Source organism: Seriola aureovittata, chromosome 14 (assembly GCF_021018895.1).
Source record: "Seriola aureovittata isolate HTS-2021-v1 ecotype China chromosome 14, ASM2101889v1, whole genome shotgun sequence".
Taxonomy (NCBI): Eukaryota; Metazoa; Chordata; class Actinopteri; order Carangiformes; family Carangidae; genus Seriola; species Seriola aureovittata.
In genome coordinates this window covers 8,640,590-8,662,360 of record NC_079377.1, presented here as the reverse complement: position 1 = coordinate 8,662,360, position 21,771 = coordinate 8,640,590, and the positions used below count along the sequence as shown (strand labels likewise).

At 40.3% G+C, this 21,771-nt stretch overlaps 1 protein-coding gene across 3 annotated transcripts in view; it reads right to left on the bottom strand.

Moving 5' to 3' along the window:
• Positions 1-21,771, bottom strand: part of LOC130181300 (phosphofurin acidic cluster sorting protein 2-like) — a 49,580-nt gene that overhangs the window by 16,897 nt on the left and 10,912 nt on the right. For all 3 annotated transcript variants that reach the window (XM_056395368.1, XM_056395369.1, XM_056395370.1), the window contains exons 2-5: positions 12,974-13,061; positions 4,528-4,617; positions 2,900-3,025; positions 3-165 (exon numbers count right to left, since the gene is read on the bottom strand). In XM_056395368.1, the coding sequence (XP_056251343.1) occupies positions 3-165; positions 2,900-3,025; positions 4,528-4,617; positions 12,974-13,061 (467 nt within the window). The remainder of the gene's footprint in view (positions 1-2; positions 166-2,899; positions 3,026-4,527; positions 4,618-12,973; positions 13,062-21,771) is intronic.

Genomic DNA, 21,771 nt, shown 5'->3' with positions numbered 1-21,771 from the left:
ACCTGAGGTTTTGGTCTTGCGGCCAGCTTGGCCGCTACCGTCCTCGTGGTCGATGGGCTGGCTGGACAGAGAGTACACGCTGATCTCTGCCACACGCACTGGCGCCTCCTTCACGTTGCTATGGAGACCCAGAATCTGTCCTCCGTCTGTCGGGTGTTGCATCACCTGGGCATAGGAAGATTAACATTGAGGCCGGGCATCGATTTTAAGAATCCATTCAAATAAAAAAATCTACTTATATAAGACACTTTAGTTTAATTCTATCCCTCCCCTGCATGGTCCCTGATAATATTATCTTTTCTTGAATAAATGCAACACAGGATTTGATACATGGATTTCATCTGTCTCTTTAGCTGAGATGCCTTCATGTCTTCAACCCTCTTCCTGCGTCTTTCAATCACTCAGAGCCATGTCGAAGCAGCATGGAACAAATAATATTTCTTCATCAGCTAGGCAGGATGGGAGAATCGTATCTCTCTCTTTACTGAGCCAATACTGATCCAACAGAGACTGAGATAGCTTCTGTTACACTGCATTATGCTCGCAGAGATTTACCGACTGATTACAAGCTGACAGCTATGCTATCTCTAAATAAATCTTCATTAGCACAATACTGCTTTCCCATTCCGAATGTCTAAATGAGCCAAGCCAATTTGCTCATATCATCCAGTCAAACAGTGTAACACAGTTTGCATAAACTGTTTTGAAATTAGATGAGAAGGGATGAGCTTCCATTCTAAGCACTATCTGGGGGGTACTTTCAATATTTCACTTGATGAATCGCTGTACAGGGAATAGCCTCATTTTGCTCAAACACTGGCAGGGGTGCACTTTAATGCACCGTGCAAAGTCCAATAAGGGACTTCCTCCCACATAATGCCCCGACAGATTCAGAATGAGGGCACGAGAGAGTTTACTGTACAGTAGATGACAACATAATTACCCAACGAGACCCAATAATGGTCAATCTTGTTTTATTCATAGAAGCCTGTGGGTTGTTTCACTGCAGCAAGCTCCAAAACAGCACAGCAGCTGAGTGGTATTTTAAAATGCAATAATACATTAGTCTTGTTTTCAGATGTCAGTCAATTCCTGTCCTAGGGCTATTGCAGGGAAATAACTTTGGCTGAGCATGGATCACACATCAGCTACTGTAATTAGCATTGGAGAAATGTTACCTGTGTTTCTCCATTCCAATCCATCCTGTAGCTCAATACATCTAAAGCCCTGTCTATCTCGATCTCTTTCACACACAAACACCAAACTAATTATATCCTGAGCAAGGCCTTTTAATCAATCAGTATCTGGTACATAAAGCCTAATTCCTAAACCATCACTGTGGACCGTAGTAGTACGCCTAATGTCAAAAACACTCCACTCTGCTCACTTAAAACACTAGAGGCCCCATAAAGTGTCTTTGCTAGTTTCAGGCCGATGCAGCTGTCATTTTCCTGTCCAGCACCTATGTTGTTTAAATAGTAAATACACATGCGCACATCTGAGCACCCATGGGCATGTTGGTCTTAAAATGAGGTGTGGTGAGGCGCATTGTTGGCGCATTGCTCTCTTGTAAGCATTTGAGTGGTTGATCAACAAAAACCTGATCCGAAGTCGATGGTGCAGTATTTCACTGTTATTTTAAGGGCACATTATGAGGATAGCAATATGCGCCAACGTGCACGTGTGTACACTCTGTCTGTTGAACACAAGCAGAGTGAGCTGAAAATGTGCTTCAGATGTTTGGATAAGTCAGGTGGAATACTACAATACAGCCTCAGAAGCATTCTGTGTGGCATGTTGTGTGTTGTACAACGGTGCCATGCGTCATTGACGTCTCTTGGACATAAATGAGGCTCTGCGGAGAAGCGTTCATTATTTACACTTAATAATATAACATAAAAGATGTCAAACGTTGTGATTTGTGCCGTTGCTTCCTTGTAGAGCTGTGCACGGCGCATTGATTCACTCAGGCCTGTGTCAGGACTGGGCTCACTGGTCAGTCAACAATATGTAATCAACTCGCCACAAATAGAATCTAACTCAGTGTGAAACACTACGCCATTATAAAAGCAATGCGCCAAGGTGCAAGCGTGCCTGGCTTTTAAAGGGAATGAGAGATGGCACTCTGATTGGTGTATTGCCTGTTATGCCCAAAACACTCCCATGATTAAATAAGAGATTAGTTCAACCATTTTGAACCATATTCCTTGCGCAGCAATCGTTTTTTCTGCAGTTAAAATAGCTAAAGTGATATGGACGGACCCTAAATGCACTTACGCCACCCGCTGTAGACCATGCACTTTAGACTGTTAAAATAGAGCCATAGTTGTTGCGAGTGAATGACCCATAGAACAGAACAATTCTGCAGCCAACACATTCAATTTGTGATCTCCACACTGACAATAGGCATCCGTACGCAAAGCAAGTAGAGCCACTTTTGGCATTAAAAAAAGGGGCCCAGTGGTGTGATGTAACTGATAAGTCACCACTGCATCAGGATCAAGGCCTAATAAAAAATAACTTATCAGTATATCTACATTAAAGAGCACTCCATGTTATATGAGCTCCTAGTCCATTACTTGTGCATAGCATGACTGAATACACTGCAGAAAAGTGCATATGAAGCCAGCTCCAGATGGCCCATAATCTCACACAGCAGTATGTGTGATGAGCATGAATCTGCTGAAATGATGTGTATCACAAGAGGCCCTCTCTTTGGCAACCAAGACGTGGGTACAAAGACACTAATAGCCTTGTCAGTCACTGTCAGAGAACAGCAGAATGCAATCACCAGCTCAGAGCAAAATTATATGTTTCTAAAGAGAAACGAAACAGCTGCCAATGAAATATGAAATGAAATGATTGAAAGTGATGCCCCAGTTGAGGCACTGTACAGTACCTCAGCCATATTGATAACTCCCACAGCCAAAGTTTTGTAGCCCAGGATGGTTCGATTCTTGTAGCGTTTCCTCCTCTGCAGCATAATCTGCAGTCTGTTGGCATCCCTCTTCAGAAAATGAGGGTACTGAAAAGAACAAAACTAAAGTCAGGTAAACAATGCAGACTGCATCAAACATTCATCAGCCTTTAGTTGGAAACCACCACACGCAATTTGATTTTGTTGCTCCATGAGTTAAATCATTTAATGAAGAAAAAACTGTGTATTCAGCCCCTATTTTTTGTAAATTACAGTTTTACTTAACAATACAACTGAAATAATGTACTTGAAATGTGTTCAAGTCATTCTTCCTTACATGAAAAAAACATGCTGATGGCCATTTATTCTAAGACCAGACAACACCTTTTCTTTGTGAATGATTTAGTGGACTTCATTACTTCAAGTGGCGACTGGTTATTTATAACGCACATTATTACCATCAAATGAAACATGGAGCGTGGCCAGGCCATATTATTGCCATCAGACCTTTGCAATGTTTCACCACCCAGTGTGCCTTACAATCCCTTTGGCTTGCTCTGACTGCCAGACAACAATTGAAGTTCTCCCCATTGTGTTCCATGAACTTATCCCGGTGTGTACAAACTGCTTCGCTGTTTCAGAGGATTTATCTGTAGTCAGAATGATGACGGCTTGGAACCGTGTGAAGTGATGATGTAGAGTTCACACAGATATACAGCCTCACTCAGATCTCAGCAACGAACCAACATGGTGGTTGTCACATTCTGCAATCTTATTATCTGAAATATCAAAAAACCTTTCTGTAGTCTGCCTGCTCAGCTGTGGCTGAACTGTTGGTGAACCTTTACCAAGATTCTGCACCTCACTTCACAACTTAATCTCTCTCTGGGACTGCATTTCATCCTCACATTTGCTCTTTTCATCCTTCTTGTCTGTCTCCTTGAGTCATTTTGTCTCTTGACTGCCAGCACTTGATCTTCACATAGACTTTTCTCGCCTATAATATTCACACAATAATAGATTTTAAGATCAGGTTTCACAGGTTGGCTGAACATCACTGCTGCAGTTTTCACGTCCAGCACTGCCCCTGCTTTTCTGAGGCTTCACTCAAGTGCAGAATCATTTTTAGCTATCATGTCTGTTCTCCACACCTTGTTCACCTTATTCTAGCTTAGATCAGCTCTATAGCCATCCAGCTATTCCAGTATGCAAACTGTCGGCAAGCATGTATTGTATCTGATTTCAAATCAGACACAATAATGACTTCCAGTGATGATTCATTGGAAAACCATCCTATTCAACAATAGAAACAACAGCAGCATAATCTGTCTCCTACAACAACAGTGAATACCTCATATGACCACAAAATAGTACAAATTTGTGGTACAGACTGAGTTTACATAACTATGCCTGATATAATCCGTATAAAATACATGCACATATGTGAATTATTTGATCTTAAAACTTTTTGCTATCAGAAAACAAGCTAACCAACCACCAAAGGAGTTAAGAAGGGGCACCAGTGTGAATAAACACTTCAACACAGTCCTGTCTGTCAAGTAACTGTCATATCAGTGTGAGAATTCACAGTATAATGTCAGATGCCTTGCCTGTAGTGAGAATGTGAGCTCCAGATCCGTCTCCATCAGTCCACTGGGTGGGAGGATGTATTCATTCGATCTAAGAAGACGCTTAGAACCCTGAAAGACAAAGCAGAGCAAAGTTTCATTGCAAGCAGACTTACAAATGCTCCACATGAACTATTACTCATAGGGAGTTCCAGGTTTGTTTTAGCTGCTAGCCTGAATTTGACATAAATCTCTAGTGGAATGAAAACAAGAAAGTAATATTATAATATTTGCTAAAGTTTGATTCACACTAAAACTGGTAAAGGATCTATTCACGTTTTAACCATTTGTTTCCACCACAGGAACGACAGCAGCGGAAATAAAAAAAAAACATTAAGATGCACTGTACATAAAGTAATAGTCAAGTTTGAGATATGATATTCACTTGGTTCTAACTAAAACGCTGTGACAACTTGTGGCCACTACATGTCTCTGTAGACCACAACCATGTCATATTAAAAGAATTTTGACTGGCTGCTCTATAGGAAGGGCATCTCCACATCTGTCTTGAACAAAATCTAAATATGAAGTGTCCCCTGCTGTTTTGCTGGGATGTACAACTCCTATGACAAAAGTCTCAAATTCAGTATCACATCTCTGAACCCGCAGGAGTCGCTGTTGTCCCAATCAAGCCGCCGATCGACCAAATCATCAGAAAATACTTATTTAAATGGTAATATGTTGACACCGAGACACTGACATGAGTGGCAGGCTAGTTTATAGCTTAAGAACTCACACATAAAAATAGTCATGACAACTTCACAATACATGGTTGTTTATTTATCTACACATATGTACACAGAGAAAAATATGAAAAAGGCTCAATGTTAGAAAAAGATTTGGGGAAAAAAGGACAATACAGATGCCTTAAATAGACACGCATAATGTATGTACACGGCAGAACTGAGTGCAGAAATAACAGCAGCAGATTGAATTACTGCATAATGTGAACAGGATGACTATCAAATATTGGATATGCCAAGGATAACTTACCTATTGATTATTATTTTAATACAGTCAAATTCCCAATAAAGCTGTTCTCATTTACACGTTTTTCTGTTTCTGTTGTCAGGCAGCAGAACACTTATGAAGTAGTGACTGAAACGCAGCCCATTAGACTACGTGTTAACCAACACTCACTTCCAAGCTGCTGCTCTGCTGCTACTAAATTCCTGATTTTATAACTGAGACATCCTCGGACAAAATCACCAAACACATAAGTTAAAAACAACAGCTGTGCTGCGATTTCAGTTATATGTACTTGATGATTCCTCAGAGATAAAGTTATAGGTGATGGAATATCTTACTTTGTCTAATACAAAGGGCACATCCTCCGTCTGGGTAACAAACTAATGTCCACCTCTCTGCCACTCACAACAGAGTAGAAGCAAAGAGAGGTGTGCCTCTTGCTTTTGGGACATTGCTGGCGACTCCACTACAGAAAGTAGTCAAGGTCCAAAAAGTTGCTAGGTTTGTTGCTAGGTGCTTAAAAAAAAAAAAAAAAAAAAAGTTGCTAAAGGTGTTTAAAAATGAAAACTGTACACTGATCCACTGATGACACAGATAAAAATAGTTCACCCCTAATCATTTTGAAAGAGCAACAGCCATTGGGAAAAGATCAACCAGTGACCAGTGCTTTTCATATGGAATTAGTAAAATGTTTTCTATCTCCTAGAACATAAAGAGGTCACAAATCTGTGGAAGGAGGAAGGTCACTGACAAATACATAAAAATCATTTAGCTTTCATGACTCATTTCGATTCAATATGCTCAATTTGGAATAGAAACAATCATCAAAAATCCCACATCTTATGTTGTTTCTTAAGCTCACATCTATCCAGACAACAGTTGCCGAGCAGGCAAGCCCTATTTTATTGCCAGTTTGCTTCACATTGACACATTTATGCAGATTCACACCTTGTGGGAGCCCAGAACAAACAATCCTCTACTCCTTCACTGCTTTCGGGAAGAACAGTGCTACTACAAACACTGAAACTGAGGTCAAATGGACTTGCTCAGGAACATCTTAAGAGCTGGTGTTGAATTTTCCCTACTTACATTTTTCTAAACGGTATAAAAAATTAAACCCAGTAACGACTTAATCACAAGCCTGCTTTACTTTTAAGCTCTAAGCTACTGCTAGTCTCAGCAGCATTTTAAAAACAACTGGTTAGGGTTCTTAATCATGTTTGGTCCAGGAGGGACCTAAACCTTAAAAAAGCATAAATGTATAAAAAGTCTTTTATTATCCATTTTCAACATATTGGAATTCCTGTTTAACAGCAGAAAATGTCAAACACCAGAGCTGTCCTTGATTACAACCTTAATTTGTTCAGTCAATAAGCGTGGAATAAGCGCAGTCAGGTCTGTGACTGTGTTCGGCCGTGTGCTGTCTGAGAGGGAATTTCATCGTAACTGGTGCAACGTCATGTTTAAGGATGTATAATTTTGATGTAAGTGAAGATTTTCGGTGATGGTATCTCCTTCAGGGCTTAAGGAGGAAAGCTGATACTTATTCATGTGACATAGCAAAGCATGTTAGCGGTCAGGGAAAGGTTCCCGCCACTGCTTGTAAACACAACTCAGAAAAACTTCAGGTAAGGTGTCTGCATTGTCGACTGAGGACTTCACCAAGATAAATCAAGTGCCTTTTCCCACAACACATGAAATAAAACAGGATGCCACTCTGCTGACTTAGATGGGTGAATGGATATCAGTTAACCTAGCGCTTGCTTTTTAAATAAAAAATATAGACATACAGGCAAACACCCACACACACCCACACAGACAGTCAGGTCCAAAAGTCTGACTTTCCCATTGACACCATCTTAAATATATATCATCAAGATATAGAGTTTATGAACTTGCCATTTTTTTCAAGCTGCAACTCGAAAGTAAATTTAGCTTTATTACCTAATGCTTGCTATTCTGGTTGAGAAAGATTCATCAGCTAAGCTAATTCTGGAAGCTGCCACAAAGTTGTTGTTGCCAAACAGCACAGGGATTTAAATGTCATGGGTTTTGGCAGTCTCTTCCAAATGCGAGGACACCACCACACAGTGTATCCTCAGAGGATGTGTCTCAGCCCTTAGCGTGTGTCTCTTTCTTGCCTTGGATTAAAGTCTGTCGTGTTCCCTCTCAAGTTATAGTTTAATTCTTCTACCAAGCTTCTTTTTCTACCGCTTACAATCTTGGAAACAGGGACTTAAAAGTGTGAACGTGAAAACAGAAACAGCTTGTCAAGTCTTGGGTTCACCATTCTATGTCAAGCTGTGCATGCTGAAGACAGACATCTGTTGTGTAATATATTTGGCAACTCATCAACGGTTGCAAAAATTTCATACGTCCTCAAAGCTTAGTTCAGGTGTCTGCTAAACCAACAGAACCAAGTAAGACTTTGAGCAGTGTGGAGCAGTAAGGATATCCTGTATCTGGCTTAATACCCTGGGGAGAAATTCTTTAATGGTCCGGTGCAGTGGGTACGACATTGGATCCTAATGTCATCAGAGCTGCTGAATCATGTAACAGATACCAAATGAAATGGTTGGGTGTGTGCTGAGGAATCATCACAAGATACCGGAGGGGCTTAGCTTTATTTGCAGCGATACCTCACATACATGAATGATTTAAAATAACTGATTGTACACATCAGATCTAAATGCATGTGTCATACCATCATTTGAAATTGCAGTTCATTTTCAGTATTTTTACTCCATTGACAGTTTTTCCAGATATAGCCTTTTTTGATCTAATCACAGCGGACACCTCAGAGCGGACAGATGACATAGCGGGCAGGTCAAGGAAAATCAACAGAAAGACAGTCAGAAAAACAAGGCCAGCAAATGTCCAAAGGGTCTCACCTTGCGAGCCACAGAAGGCAAGAGGATTACATGGGTCTCACAGCCAACAGAAATGACATAGAGTACATACCCACGCTTCAAATAATCAACACCCTCCAGTCAACCAAGCAGATTGCATATAACTTGGTGTGTCTCGCAAAACAGAACTGACACTGCTCAAATCAGTTTTCTTCTCCAGTGAAAATCAAAGATCATAGATGACTAAATGGGTGTTAAGATATTCTCCCAATTTCCAATTTTATCACTGGCAAACAAGTGGAAAAGATAGCACTTCCACTACTTTATCACCATAACACAGTAACACTAATACTGTTTACAGAGAAGTCAAATGGTGTTGCATCTGATGTCTCAATGTAAAACCTCCACTTCCGCTACCTCTTTTCCTGTCCCAATGGTAAACAACAGAAAATAAAGTGCACTAGCTCTTGGCAATGTGATCAACAATCCTGTTTTAATGCAATAACCATTTATGAAGCTTTTTAAAAATATACATTTATATGTATTCTCCCATTTCTTTAACAATTCCACATTTTTTAGACTGAAAGCTTTCAAGTCTTAGACTACAAACTTAAAAATACAAGCATGCAATGCTCAGAGATCATGCAACAGTGTGCTCTAGTCTCCCTCACAAAGGACAGAAAAGTTTTAAAACAACATTTACTGCAATGTCAAACGTTTAAATTAATGAAATAGAACTATGCATGAACAATTCATGAAACAAAGCTTTGAACAACTAAATGAAACATGGGAATAAAAAATATCTAGCTTTTCTGAATCTACAAAGCATTCAGTTGTAATAAGCTGTTTATCCTCACGATGACAGAACCTTGAAGGTAGCTGCAGCATTAAATTTGTATATAAAGAAAAAATTAGGATAAAACTCTCTCTGAGTCTGACCTTGCCATTAACTTGAGGTCCACAAAGGGGCCTTGTATGTGCTTTTTTCTCATGCTCAGTGGCTGGTACAATGAATCAAGGCACAAAAGACTAGCACTCTCAAACTGCCTGACATGCATTAACAATACAGAGCCTTGGCAAGGAAAGCTTGTACTGAATGTCCTTTGGCCCCCCCTTTCTCCCACCCTCTCTCCCCTGCTACAAGCTTCTCTACTGTCTTTCTGGGGCCAGATGGGGAATGTTACAGACCCTCTACCACGCTCCACAAGCCTGTGGGAAAACAAGTTCAACTTTACACTTCTTCTTAAAATTACTTTTTTTAAACATGTTAAATTCTCTAAATTGGCTCCCCTGTTTGCAGCGAAGACAGGAAGTGATCCAGGGACAGAACAAGAGCTCAACATGGAGTTGTGTTAAAGAGGTTTTAAAGGCGTTCCGCGGCTTCTGCTTTCACTCAACACACATACACACACACATACACACACAATTGGATCATATCTGAGTGTACTGAAAATGGAAGTGCTTTGGACAGTGGCTTGAGCTGAAATGCGGCTTGCACGCCTTTCCTATCATAATCCAGCTGACATCAATGTCTGGCTACAACCTCAAGCAACTGCATTCAGAAAAGACAGGACAAAAAATGCATAATCGTGTAGTACACGTGCAGTAGCATACCACACTGTAACCCAATGTGCAGAATGAAGCAAGGGCTTTTGTGAGGAGGCCTAAGCTACTTGAAGTGACCCAGCGGTCTCCAGGGTGAGAGACAGAAGACTATCTCCCGGGGAACAGAGCCTCCTGCAGACTAAACTGCAATCTCATCATCCCTACTGCTGCAGCTTTGGGAGACCATCCAAATGGTTAGCCATTACTGGGGTTGTGTGTGTATGTAGGCCATCTAACCTGATGAGACCCAGAGAGAGAAAAGAGATGCTCACTGTATGCAGAACAGGGAAACAATGACATGCGGTAATGAAGCTTTGTAATTCACTGTCTGAAAACAAAACCCTCTTATTCCTCTATCATCTCCTCCAACTGCCTCTTTATCCCCTCAGTGCGTCTGTGTTCTCCCTAACCAAACCTGCTGGAAATTGCATTTAATGCTCCAGTTCCGGAGCTGTGGTGAACAGAGCTTTGCTCAGCTGTCCTCCGGGCGGCTCAGCAGAAATTGAGAGATTTCACGCTCTGGAGACAATGTAGCTCATGGATAAAGCCACACTTGGTTGGTTGCTTTCTCCTTCAGGATTACAGTAAGGGTGGGTGAGGGATAATTTGTTTCCTTTTAAATTCAATCACCCAATACTGCATCAAAGTTCAATTAAATTTCAAAATGAGGGGGACAATATTGACAGAGGGACAGAAAAAAGCAAATTACTGAGGCATGAGAAAGAAAAAAAAAAGGCTTTCTGGATTGAAAGTTTTTGGTTCCTCTGTCCCTTGGGCCCTTTATAAAGTATGTTATGTATATTACACATTAGGGATGTTTGTAACGACTAATTTCCCTGTCAATTAAATGAATATTTAAATTTAGGCTGGTCAACTAATCTAAAAGAAAACACTCTTAAAACAGTTAAAATTGCCATGATAACTGCATTACCTTTTCAGACCAAATGGGATCACACCATCTGCAGGCTAACAATATCATATTGGTTTGCCGACTGTCGCTAAGGTTAGCAGTGCTAGCAGCAACAGCCTTCTTGCCTTGCAGGTTAACACCCACATGCATGTGCTGAATGTGGTTACACATTGCTCCGATTGAGTGGTTATATGAGACAGCCTACATACAACCTGATTTTCATTTTCTAGATCGAAACATTGCCAAACCGTGCTGGTTTTATGAGATATTATCCTCCCTACTTTCGACTTTGCTTGTTTACGACGTCAAGCTGTGTAAGATCTTAGATGCAACAGGCATTAACTGGCATTGTTCGTTAATAAACTATTAAAAATGAATTTAACCGACTATTTCCGCTGGCCACTAGCAAGGGTAGCATCGTTTAGTCGACGAATCACACATATCCATACTACACATTCCAGCAATGCTGCGTTACGAAAGCAGAGAGCAGTAACCCCAGGATGCATCTTATTAAAGCAACTGCAAGATGCTAGATTCTCTCTGATGTATGGGAAAATCTTTTGCTCTATTAAAGTCGCACTGAATCTTTCACATACAAATTACAAACTCTCCTTGCCTCTAGGTGAGTATAACGCTCAAATTAGATTTTCTGAACGTCAGTGAAAAATTTTGAATGACTTTTTCCTTGGAGAATTATTTCCACATGGCCACCTCACAGCACTGTGTTCCTATGTGTGTTTGAGCTGCACTTACTGGTCTTAGTTCTCACTCAGAAGCAGCTGTTCCAGAAGCATTGGACCATCATCTCTACAACCACTAGCAGGTTTACTGCTGAGTGTGTGTCTTAAAACTGTGAAGCTTGTCTGCAGAACAGAGGCAGGCTTTCAATGCTTTGCCACTACACATTAGGGGTGGGCAGTACACCAGTTTTCTCACCATCAACGGTGCCACAAGATTGATTTTGCAGTACCGTCATTACCGTGATAAACAAACACCTATACGTTTTGGTTTCAACACACACACACAATATTGTAGTATATACTACACTATTTTAGATCAAGGCCAGGGGTATCAGTTTCCATTAGTATGATGTAATTCAAAAATAAAAATATTACATAATATATAATATCGTGTAATATCAAATACACAATACTTTAATATCGTGATGAAAAATCAGTTTACAGCCACTGTTTTGCTTTTTTAAAAAAACAACAAAAATGTGTTTGTGCCTTATTTTTCTCCAATATTTTGTTTTTCCTTTTCCTTCTCCGTCTCTTATACAAGCACAAACACAAAAAAACACACACACACAAGGACAGTGATGGGTGCAGGACATTCACAAGTCCAAACAACCTCTCTGGTTCTTTGCCAACATTATGTCAGTAAAGCTAACATTACTGAATCCCACCTTTCCACAGAGCTCACTCTGTGTTCTGGGAATAATCTGAGATCCATATAAAGGATAACCGTTGAGCAGGAATGCGTTACTACAGTGACGGCAAGAAGGAAACACAACTGACCTCAAGTCATCTTTGCAGTGATCATCCCACTACTCTTTTAACTCTAATGCAGAAACATTGTTCATTCGAGTACAACATAACAACATATAAGCCTGTTTAGTGAGCAGCACTGTTGTTCACACTGAAACATACACATCACTTTATTTTACTTCATTTCCATTCATCCAGCCAACTGCTGGTTGTTGCAATTAATTATTTAGATGTTGCTTTATCTAAATATTATTGGGAGTCTGTGTTTCCCGTAGTCACAGAAATGTACAATCAGTCAATGTAAGATGCACAATCCGTCTGAAGGTGCTAATGCTCCTGCTTAGAGTAGTAATGCTAGTCTGCCATTTAAAGCACCTGAGTGGATGTGACTCACAGAAGCTTCCTGGGCAGCTAAGGAGATTTTTAATCAATCGACAGGATTAGCAGCATGTCTTATCATCATCTGTACTTTGTGATCATGTTCAACAGCGTACTGCCTGAACAAAGGATTGAAAAACAGTGAGCCACAGACTGTGACATGCTGCTGTGAAATATTGCAATTGAACTTGTTACTCCCATGACACATGGGATATTAACCCACCCACCTGTATTTTGACAGCTATAGACAGGGAATTCAGCTCCTTATCCAGTTCTTTGAGGACAACCAGCTTTTTCAGTGTGAGGCTGCAGAGCCTGTGGAAAGAGAAACAACAAGAGAGGGGGAGAAAAAAAGAAACAGATTAGTGCCATGACTAACATAATTCGGGTACACCTTCATGACATTCTGTAGCACCTGGGAATGAAAGGTATTGATGACAAAGCAGCACTCACTGCTGTCCACATTTGATTTCTATTTGTGTCTTTATTCTTCTTTTGGACTGCAGGTATGATAATTATATCAACAACAGGCAACAAGGAACCATCAATGACTGCACAGAAAGTGAGTGAGCAATAAAGGGAGCATTGAGTAATCAAACCCGCAGCTATTGAGCTTTGTGTCCTTTGTCATCAAAGAGAAATCTGTGACTTTTTGTGAATGGATGATGCACCTATATCAGTGCTACTAAAGTGCTACTAAATAAGGAGTCATGCTGTCAGCATTATTGGAAAATCCTTCATGGAAGGTGACAAAACACAGGTGCTTTGACAAGCCATAATGCAGTGAAATGTCCTCAGTCAGCACTTTTTGAGAACGCTGCTCCATTTTAAAAAGTTGAGCGCAGCGACTTACTGCCATCTGGTCATCATTAAATAAAACAAGTGAGAAACATACTTGCATACACCACCACCATATACCACCATTTTTTTTTTTTTTTAACATTTTAGACTTGGCTTTTAATACCAAAGAGCTGTCACTGGGATCCAGAATGGGTGAGGTACAAAGACGATTCTATCTCAGAAAAACACATGCAGGTCCCATCTCTCAGGTCAGCTCTATTTTATGCAACACTGAGGTTGTTAGAAAAATCCTAAATTCCACAATACAATACAATTAGTGACCTTTAAAAATCCCCCTTCCTTTCACCTGCACAAACTTCCCCCTTCTGCCTCTACAGAAAGACACTCCACAGAAAGTCAAAAACTCCCAATCCAAGTTCACTAAACTTCCTCCTGACCCACTTTTCCCAGCAGTCCTGCTGCATTAAATTGTGATCAGCCTGAGCCTGAATCACAGGGGTGGAAGAAAGACAAAGCAAACAAATAGTCACCCACTTTCCTTGAGAGACACTCAGCAACACTCACTGACTTCATTCAGGCACTCCTAGCTAGGCAAGTATGATTCATAAAGACTCATCACATTCAAGTACAAAGGAAATTGTAATGTAACGGACGACAACAGTGGGGTGGTCTGTTTACAGATAAATATTTTGGGGCATGAAGAGGACAAAATGGTTTGTGCATGTGTAGTATGGTGCATGCTGTATTTTCACTGTTCACAATATTTAAGTTCTTTGTATTCTGAAATGTGTCACTTCTTAAAGTAAAATTTAAAACGCTGTAAGGTAACTTTTGAAAATTTAGAAATGAAGAAATCACAAAGAAAGGAGCAGATCACGACAACACAAAGGTGTTTTAGACATTAATCACTTATCACATTTTCAAGGCAGCAGTGGAGACAGGGAAAGAGGAAGAGCAGAGTCTTAGCAATGTGCCCTGCAGCATAAGTTCACAGATACACTAAATGCAAAGATGAATATTGTTTGGTTTCCAAAAAATTTTACTGGTAAATCAAAAGTTATGAGGTTGACTTGATGTTCTGTAATTTGGTAATGTTGTTAATTCATTGTTATTGTTCATAGTTTTTACTGACGATATTAACAGCAAAAGGAAAAGGAAGGAAGCCAGCCAGGTCATTAGATCCCAAGAGAGCTTTATCCAAGCAGCCAACAGAATATATATTTAATGATGTCAATATAACATTTTTAACAATGGGAATGGGCCGGGAACTTGGTGTTCCCGTGCACAATCTCCCTTTGGCCCAAATAGGTGAAAACATAATTCATTGACATTTTACTGGGGGAATTCGAGCGTAAATTGCCGGTCCACTCGGCTGCCCGATTAAATAAGTTACCTCGTATGTTAGAATAACGAATGCAAATCTATTTCGGGCTGCAGTAATTAAATGTTAAACCTTGTAGATGGCGCCTGCATTCAGCTTGCCTTATGGTGAGGATGAGTCACCAGTCAGCTACAGCTCTGTCAGGAAGGAGAGAGAGTGAGACACAGAAAACAGGGGTGATGGTTTAACAACATCTCTATCCCGTCACAGCTCACTCTCTCTCTTTCTCTCTCTCACTCTCTCGCAGTAGACTGGGATTCACATGTAATTAAAAAGGCTGCAGGCGCTGAAGAGGTCACCTAGGGAACCAGGGATTTTTTATTATTAGACAGAGGTGTTATCTCCACTCCTGCCTGCCACTGTGTTGTGTTGTAAGTGAAACTCATGGCCATCTGTTCTGGCCTGGTGCCAGTCTGTCCCTGTGCTCCTACCCAGTGCCAGTTCACTTTGCCACCCAAACAGTGACTGCAGTGACAAGCCAGGTGTCGCACCAAAGCACTAATCGCCGTGTTAAAATAGCTGGAAGAGGCATACACTGAGTGAAGAAGAATTCAGCTAGCTTTAGAAAGGATTGTGAACATGAATATACTGTGTGTTTGTGATAATAGGAAGATAGGGTGGGGGCTGTTGTGGAATGGTCTCTCCTCCACTCAACAGACATTGGCAAAGACCCAAGATCAAAATAGGGGCTTGGAGAAGCCCCTCTAAAGATGCATTAATCCTCCATTTTGGCATGTCATTCCCACATTCCCAGAGAGAGCCTGGGGTGGGATCACAGCACGCTTCACCGTGCCAAAGAGGACCAAAACACAACAGTGTTATCAATCCACAGAGAAGTACGTGTGGGTGGAGAATCTATACAACAGTCTCCAGTTCAATATTTCTGTGAACAGGCAGTGGAAAGCAAAGATAAGTGATACATTTTCTGTCTGTTTCCCAGTTGATAAGAGCCCATGGGGGAAATCCCTCTTTCAGTTTCAGTGCTTGTGCTGGTTAAGCCAACTCAAAGCCTGCCAAGCTACTCTGATTGGCTAATCATCGTTATAGACGTTATTGATCCTCACATGCATGCTAGTATCCTGGTTATGAGTCCTTTGTTGATTTTTATCATACTATGGACACGTCAGTGAGGGGAGACAAACTACAGCCAGCAAAACTGCAAAGTTGAACCAACACCTCGTTGAAACAGTTTCAATAAAAACGGAACATTTTGACGTTCGTGAGGGTAGAATTTATTGCAAGGCTGCTCTATTAAACTACACTTGATGCAGCTTTACTTAATAAACTGGCACGGGTGTGCAGAATCAACTTCATATCCCACATCCTACTTTCTGATTGTCTGCATCCGTCAAGCGTTTCAGGATATGACACATTCTCACTCTTACACACACACACACACACTTTCATTGTGTATTAATCTATCATCTATTTTCTGCATTCATGAATTGTTTAGTCTAAAAACTGTCACAAAAATAGTAAACAAATGCCAATAAGAATTTGACAGGGTCCAAGGTGACGTCTTCAAATGTCTTGTTTTGTTTATAATGATATAAACTGCAAATAAGACTAAAAAAAAGATAAAAACAGAAAATCTTCACATTTGACAAGTTGTTATCAGCATTTTTGCTTGATACATGAAACTATTAATATTTTTTATTAAATAAATCAAACTATTAATTATTATCAGTTTGTTGCTGATTAATTTCTTTGGACTAATTGATTAATTTATCAACTACGTCAGCTCCAGTGGTGCCTCGTGTTCAGATTTTGAAACAAGCTGTGGTTTTTAAACTGTCCTGGCTTCACTCAGCTCATGTTTAACCTTTTGACACAGAGAGGGCAGTAATAACTTTAGGCTACAACTGTGTCAGGAATCAGAATCCCACCCTACCACAAGCCAATTATAGTAAACGTGCTAATCTTTTTTTAGACGATATCTTCTATTACTGGCATGGACATCTAAAGCATTGGACAGTGGTGTAATTTCATGTCACAATGAACAGTTATTGACTGCTCTGAAGGTCGGTGCCAAGTCGGTGCCTGAATACTCTATAGCTAATAGCTTTAGCCTATATGGAATCACTGACAGCAGAATCAGAAGTGCTGCTCCTTTTAAGCCCATTAGTGAGTACAAGTCACTCTCTGTACCGTCACTAACTGCTGACCTTTTTGGCCTATAAAGTACAACGAGGCCATTAGACTACATGGCCATTTCCCTCTTTTAGATTATACACAGAATGCTTCCTGTGACATAACCATATTAATAAGGAAATGAAAAATATGGAGGCTTTTTGTGTTAAGTGTGAGGAGAAAGGCTTAGACAAACAATCTCATATACAGAGAAAAAAGGGCTCTGTAGAACTATCCAACTTGAGCAGCTTCTCAACCACAGACATTGCATACAACATAACCCTGACAACCCTGGCACTATAAACACACAGGTTAATAAATTAACAGCGATGCCCTGACAACAACATCAGAATGAAGTCAACAGGACTTTGGATACAGTGATATAAAAAGCTGTACCTTACAGTGTTATGTCAGTTATGTCACACAGTAATGAATGTTGGTTTAAACCTTAAACCGGTCATCATTACTTAATGTTATTAGGTGGAAAATGAGAGACACTGTTGAAGTCACTGTGTTATGAAAGATGGTCCTTCTGTGGCCAGGCTCGAACCCTTTCATGTTTATCTGTGCGGGACAAACAAAACAACTTATCAGGCAGTTCACTTAAACAGCTGCGGCCAAATATTTGGTTTCAGATAAGAGGCCTGTGATTGTAGGTTATATGGCATGGTGCAATATCTTAACTCGGCTGCTTCATCCATTTTATCCACCGTAATAACAAGATGTCTTAAGTAAACATGAAGCTTTCACATTTCCAGCGATGTACAAGTTTAACACTTCATCACTTAAGCATAAAGCTTTTTAGATCAACTGCTAAAACGAATGTATGACATGTGTGCAACTGCTCCACTTCACCTACATATCATACACACCAGTGTTTTACAACTGACTCAGGAGACGGGCACACTGCCACGTCTCAACAGAGCCTGTCTCTCCCTTCCCTCCCTTGCTGTATTGAAGTGATGCTGGAACATCAGATGAAACCAATTGTGGGAGGTGGATTAAAGGTGGGGAGTCAGGTGGAAGCCGGAGACACTGCACAAAGGATTATCCTTTTTCTTAGCCCCTCTCTGACCTCACCCTCCCCTGAGTCGAGCTGGCTTTCTTTAAAAAAACACACACACACGCACGCACGCACGCACGCACGCACGCACGCACGCACGCACGCACGCACGCACGCACGCACGCACGCACGCACGCACGCACGCACGCACGCACGCACGCACGCACGCACGCACGCACACACACACACACACACACACACACACACACACACACACACACACACACACACACACCGCAGGTTCGTCTGCAGTCAGGTCTCAAAGACAACTTCTGGCCAGACACCAAGCTTCAGTCACTCCCTTCTTTGAGCTTGGCTCTTTGGTGAAGTGATATGTCTGTCTAAGGACTGCTTATGTGACAGCAGACGGTTTATATAACACTGACATCAAAAGGTATTTAAAAAATGTAAGCCCTAAATCTGAAATTAACTCCCTAGGCCCTTAGCCTCGGCATCAGATTTGAGAAAACTAGTGCAGTGCCCGTTCAAAATGTGCTTGTTATGTCATTAATAGTTAAATATTTTACTCAATCATCTAATCATTATCATCTAATTTCCCCATCAGTGCTGTGTTATAATAATGATAATAATAGTAATAATAATAATAACAGACCCTATTTGTCAGATAATTTATTAGGTACATCTAGATAAAAACTTATGCAATATAATACAACGGGCCTGCAATAAATCCTCCATCATAAGGATTATGATGATTTTAATTGAGTCTGTTTGAGAGAATTGTTGATTTATTTTAATGGTCATTTGGAGGCTGTAATTTGTGGTGCTGTTATATGGGTATGATGAAAAGGGTTCCTAATGTATTGTCAATCCCATTTATATGAATTAAGGATGACAGAGATTTCTGCATTTATTAGTAGGATGTGAGTGGAAGCATCTGAGGAAAGTCATTTAAGTTGAAGGCAAGAACACTGACACCACAGAGCTTTCTCTTTGTTCATTCCTAGTTTTTAAAAAAGTCATGACAAAGCCAGAATAGAGAGAGCTAATTAACATACAGATCTTTCTTCATATCATAAGAAGGGGGTCCAAAAGTCAGAGACCATTTTCTCATTTGAGAGAATAGGAAATTACTGTGCTAAACTAGGAGGACACTGAGACAGACTGGCCAATATCAAACAACATACACCAGAGAAAAAAATTCAGATTCTTAATAAATGATCTGGATCTTCCCCATCCCACCACCAAGTTTAGTGCAAATTGGTTCAGTAATTTTGAGTTATCCTGCTGACAAACAAACAATCAAACCAACCAGCTAAATAATCCTACACGTCTGCAAACTGAAAGTAGATCTCAACACCATAAATATATCCGTGCCCCATCCCTGCACCAAGTTTGGTTCAATCGGTTCAGTAATTTTTGTGTAATGCTGCTGACAAACAAACATTACATGCATATCACAACATCACTCAAGAGTGTTTGTCTGGACCAGTGTCAACAAACACAAATCCCATCTGTTTAAGATATCCTGGTGTGTAAGAGCACACATGGCTACTATCTCCATGCTATTCCTGGACCACTTCAGTGACAGCGGCATCTCAAATTACTTTATGATAGAAACACTGTTAAGTACAAGAGCCTACAAAGAGGCAGCAGCTACAACATGCTGGCGGTTGCAAGAATGAAAAAAGAAATGGCTGCTCACATGTGTGTCATTGGGTTTTTTTCAATTTGTAAGTGTTTTACCAATGCTTAAGTTCACATTCAGTTGGAAAGATTGAAGGATCAGTAGATGTTTTACTGTTTCTACTTTGCACAGTTATTTCTACTTTCAATAAAAATGAAACATCTCAACATTCATAGGGCCATAAAAAAGTTTATCATGCCAGCATAGACATGGGTCCTGACAGACTACAAATGAGCATGCACGCCATTGAAAGAGAGGCCAACAAACCCTCTGAATTGAACGATATGCTGCCTAAACAAAACCACACTTTTGTAATTCTTTCCCCCTGGTCAGCATTCTGGTTGATGTTTTGCCAGTTCCATGACCTCGGATCACTGCACATCAATTGTCAGAGGCACAAAGCAGGGGGAAGTGGAGGATGGAGGATGAGTGATGTAACAGAGGGCTGAATGAAAAAGAGACTGTCTATGTTTGGTATGTGCTGGGGGGGCTTGAGGGTGAGGAAAAAAAAGACTTCAAGTCATGCTTTTAGTGCTTTCAATGTACTATTTCTTGTATTCTCTTCTTGCTTGTGAATGTGGTCACATTCTTTTAATAAAACATGCTTCACCATAATGCTCTGTATGAAATTCTTAAGGAATCTGTGTATGCTACTGGCTTGTATGTGGGAGACAGACAAAAAAAAAAAACCTTTCTCTGCAGTAAAGGCCCTTGCTTAGGAAAGCCATAGCACTTTGTTCTTTCATAACGCTATTATTTGTTCATGTCTAGTTGCATAATTTAGCCCAAATAAAGGGTCGGCTAGCCTAAAAGCTACTACTTCTTAATATTTCATTCACCTACAGGAAGGACGGAAGCTGGTCTATTCACGGTGAGGACTAGCTTATGGAGCGAGCAGCAATAAATAGAGGTTTCCTTTTATTTATTTATTTTTAGATTTTATTCCTTTTTTTTTAGCCCTACATTATCAAAAACATACCCACATCACCCTCCTACATGTTCTTAATAAATTCTTCCTTTTGAATTTTTGGTTTCAAATTCATTGTTTTTAGACAAAGCAATGGAATTTCCGCAGCAGTGTAGCTAGAGAGGAGGCAGAGAAGTAATAAGGACAATAATGGTAGGTAATTTGGAAGTAGCTAAATTAATTTTTGAATCTAAACTACATTATGAGTGACTAAGGACTAATCCAGAAGAATGAATGGATCAGTTTTAACAAGTTCACACAGTAGGATGTGCCATAAAAGCTTAGCCTGCACTTAGGCTTGCATGCAAAAGCGATTTTAGCCCCCAAATATCTGGTTATGTGTGCCAGATGGCCATATGCTGGTTGAGCTTTAATTCCCTGAATGAAATCTTCTCAAGGCCACAGTGAAAAAGGAAGAAAAGGCTGTGGCCACGGTACACAAAGAAAGCAAGAGCAAACTATTAATTTGGCAAAGCCTGAGTTCTGTGGCTGTTTATGTGTGAGACACGACCTAATGGTCACAATAGGACTGAAGTCAGGCAGACCATTGGATAAGAAAGTAACCTTCTTAGTAACCTGCTTCTGATGTGCCAAAGAGGTTTACAAAGCCACAGTCAGGGCTTGAGGGGGGGCCAAGTCGTGTCTATTTTGACTGTTTGATGTCAACACATTGCTGAATGTCAGAGGTTAGCACTGGAGCTGAAATTACAAATATATCCTTTAATCTTCTATAGTTGTAACAATGAACATTTTACATCAGACATTAATTCTCATAATGCAAAACAACAGATGGTACACACTTATTAATCAAAAAACACAAAATAGAGCCCGTATGTAGACATGGATTAAATCTTTTCAGCAACAAACACTAAACCCCTATGGGCTTGAAAGGTTGCTTTAATTGTCGATTCCGATATTGCCCGATGTTTTATGGTAGTAAAAAGTATCAATCATCTAATAAAACATCTCAACCTTATCCAGGGTGGATAAGTTTGTTCAGTACATTTCATTATTATAAGATCAGCTTTTTTTGAAAAA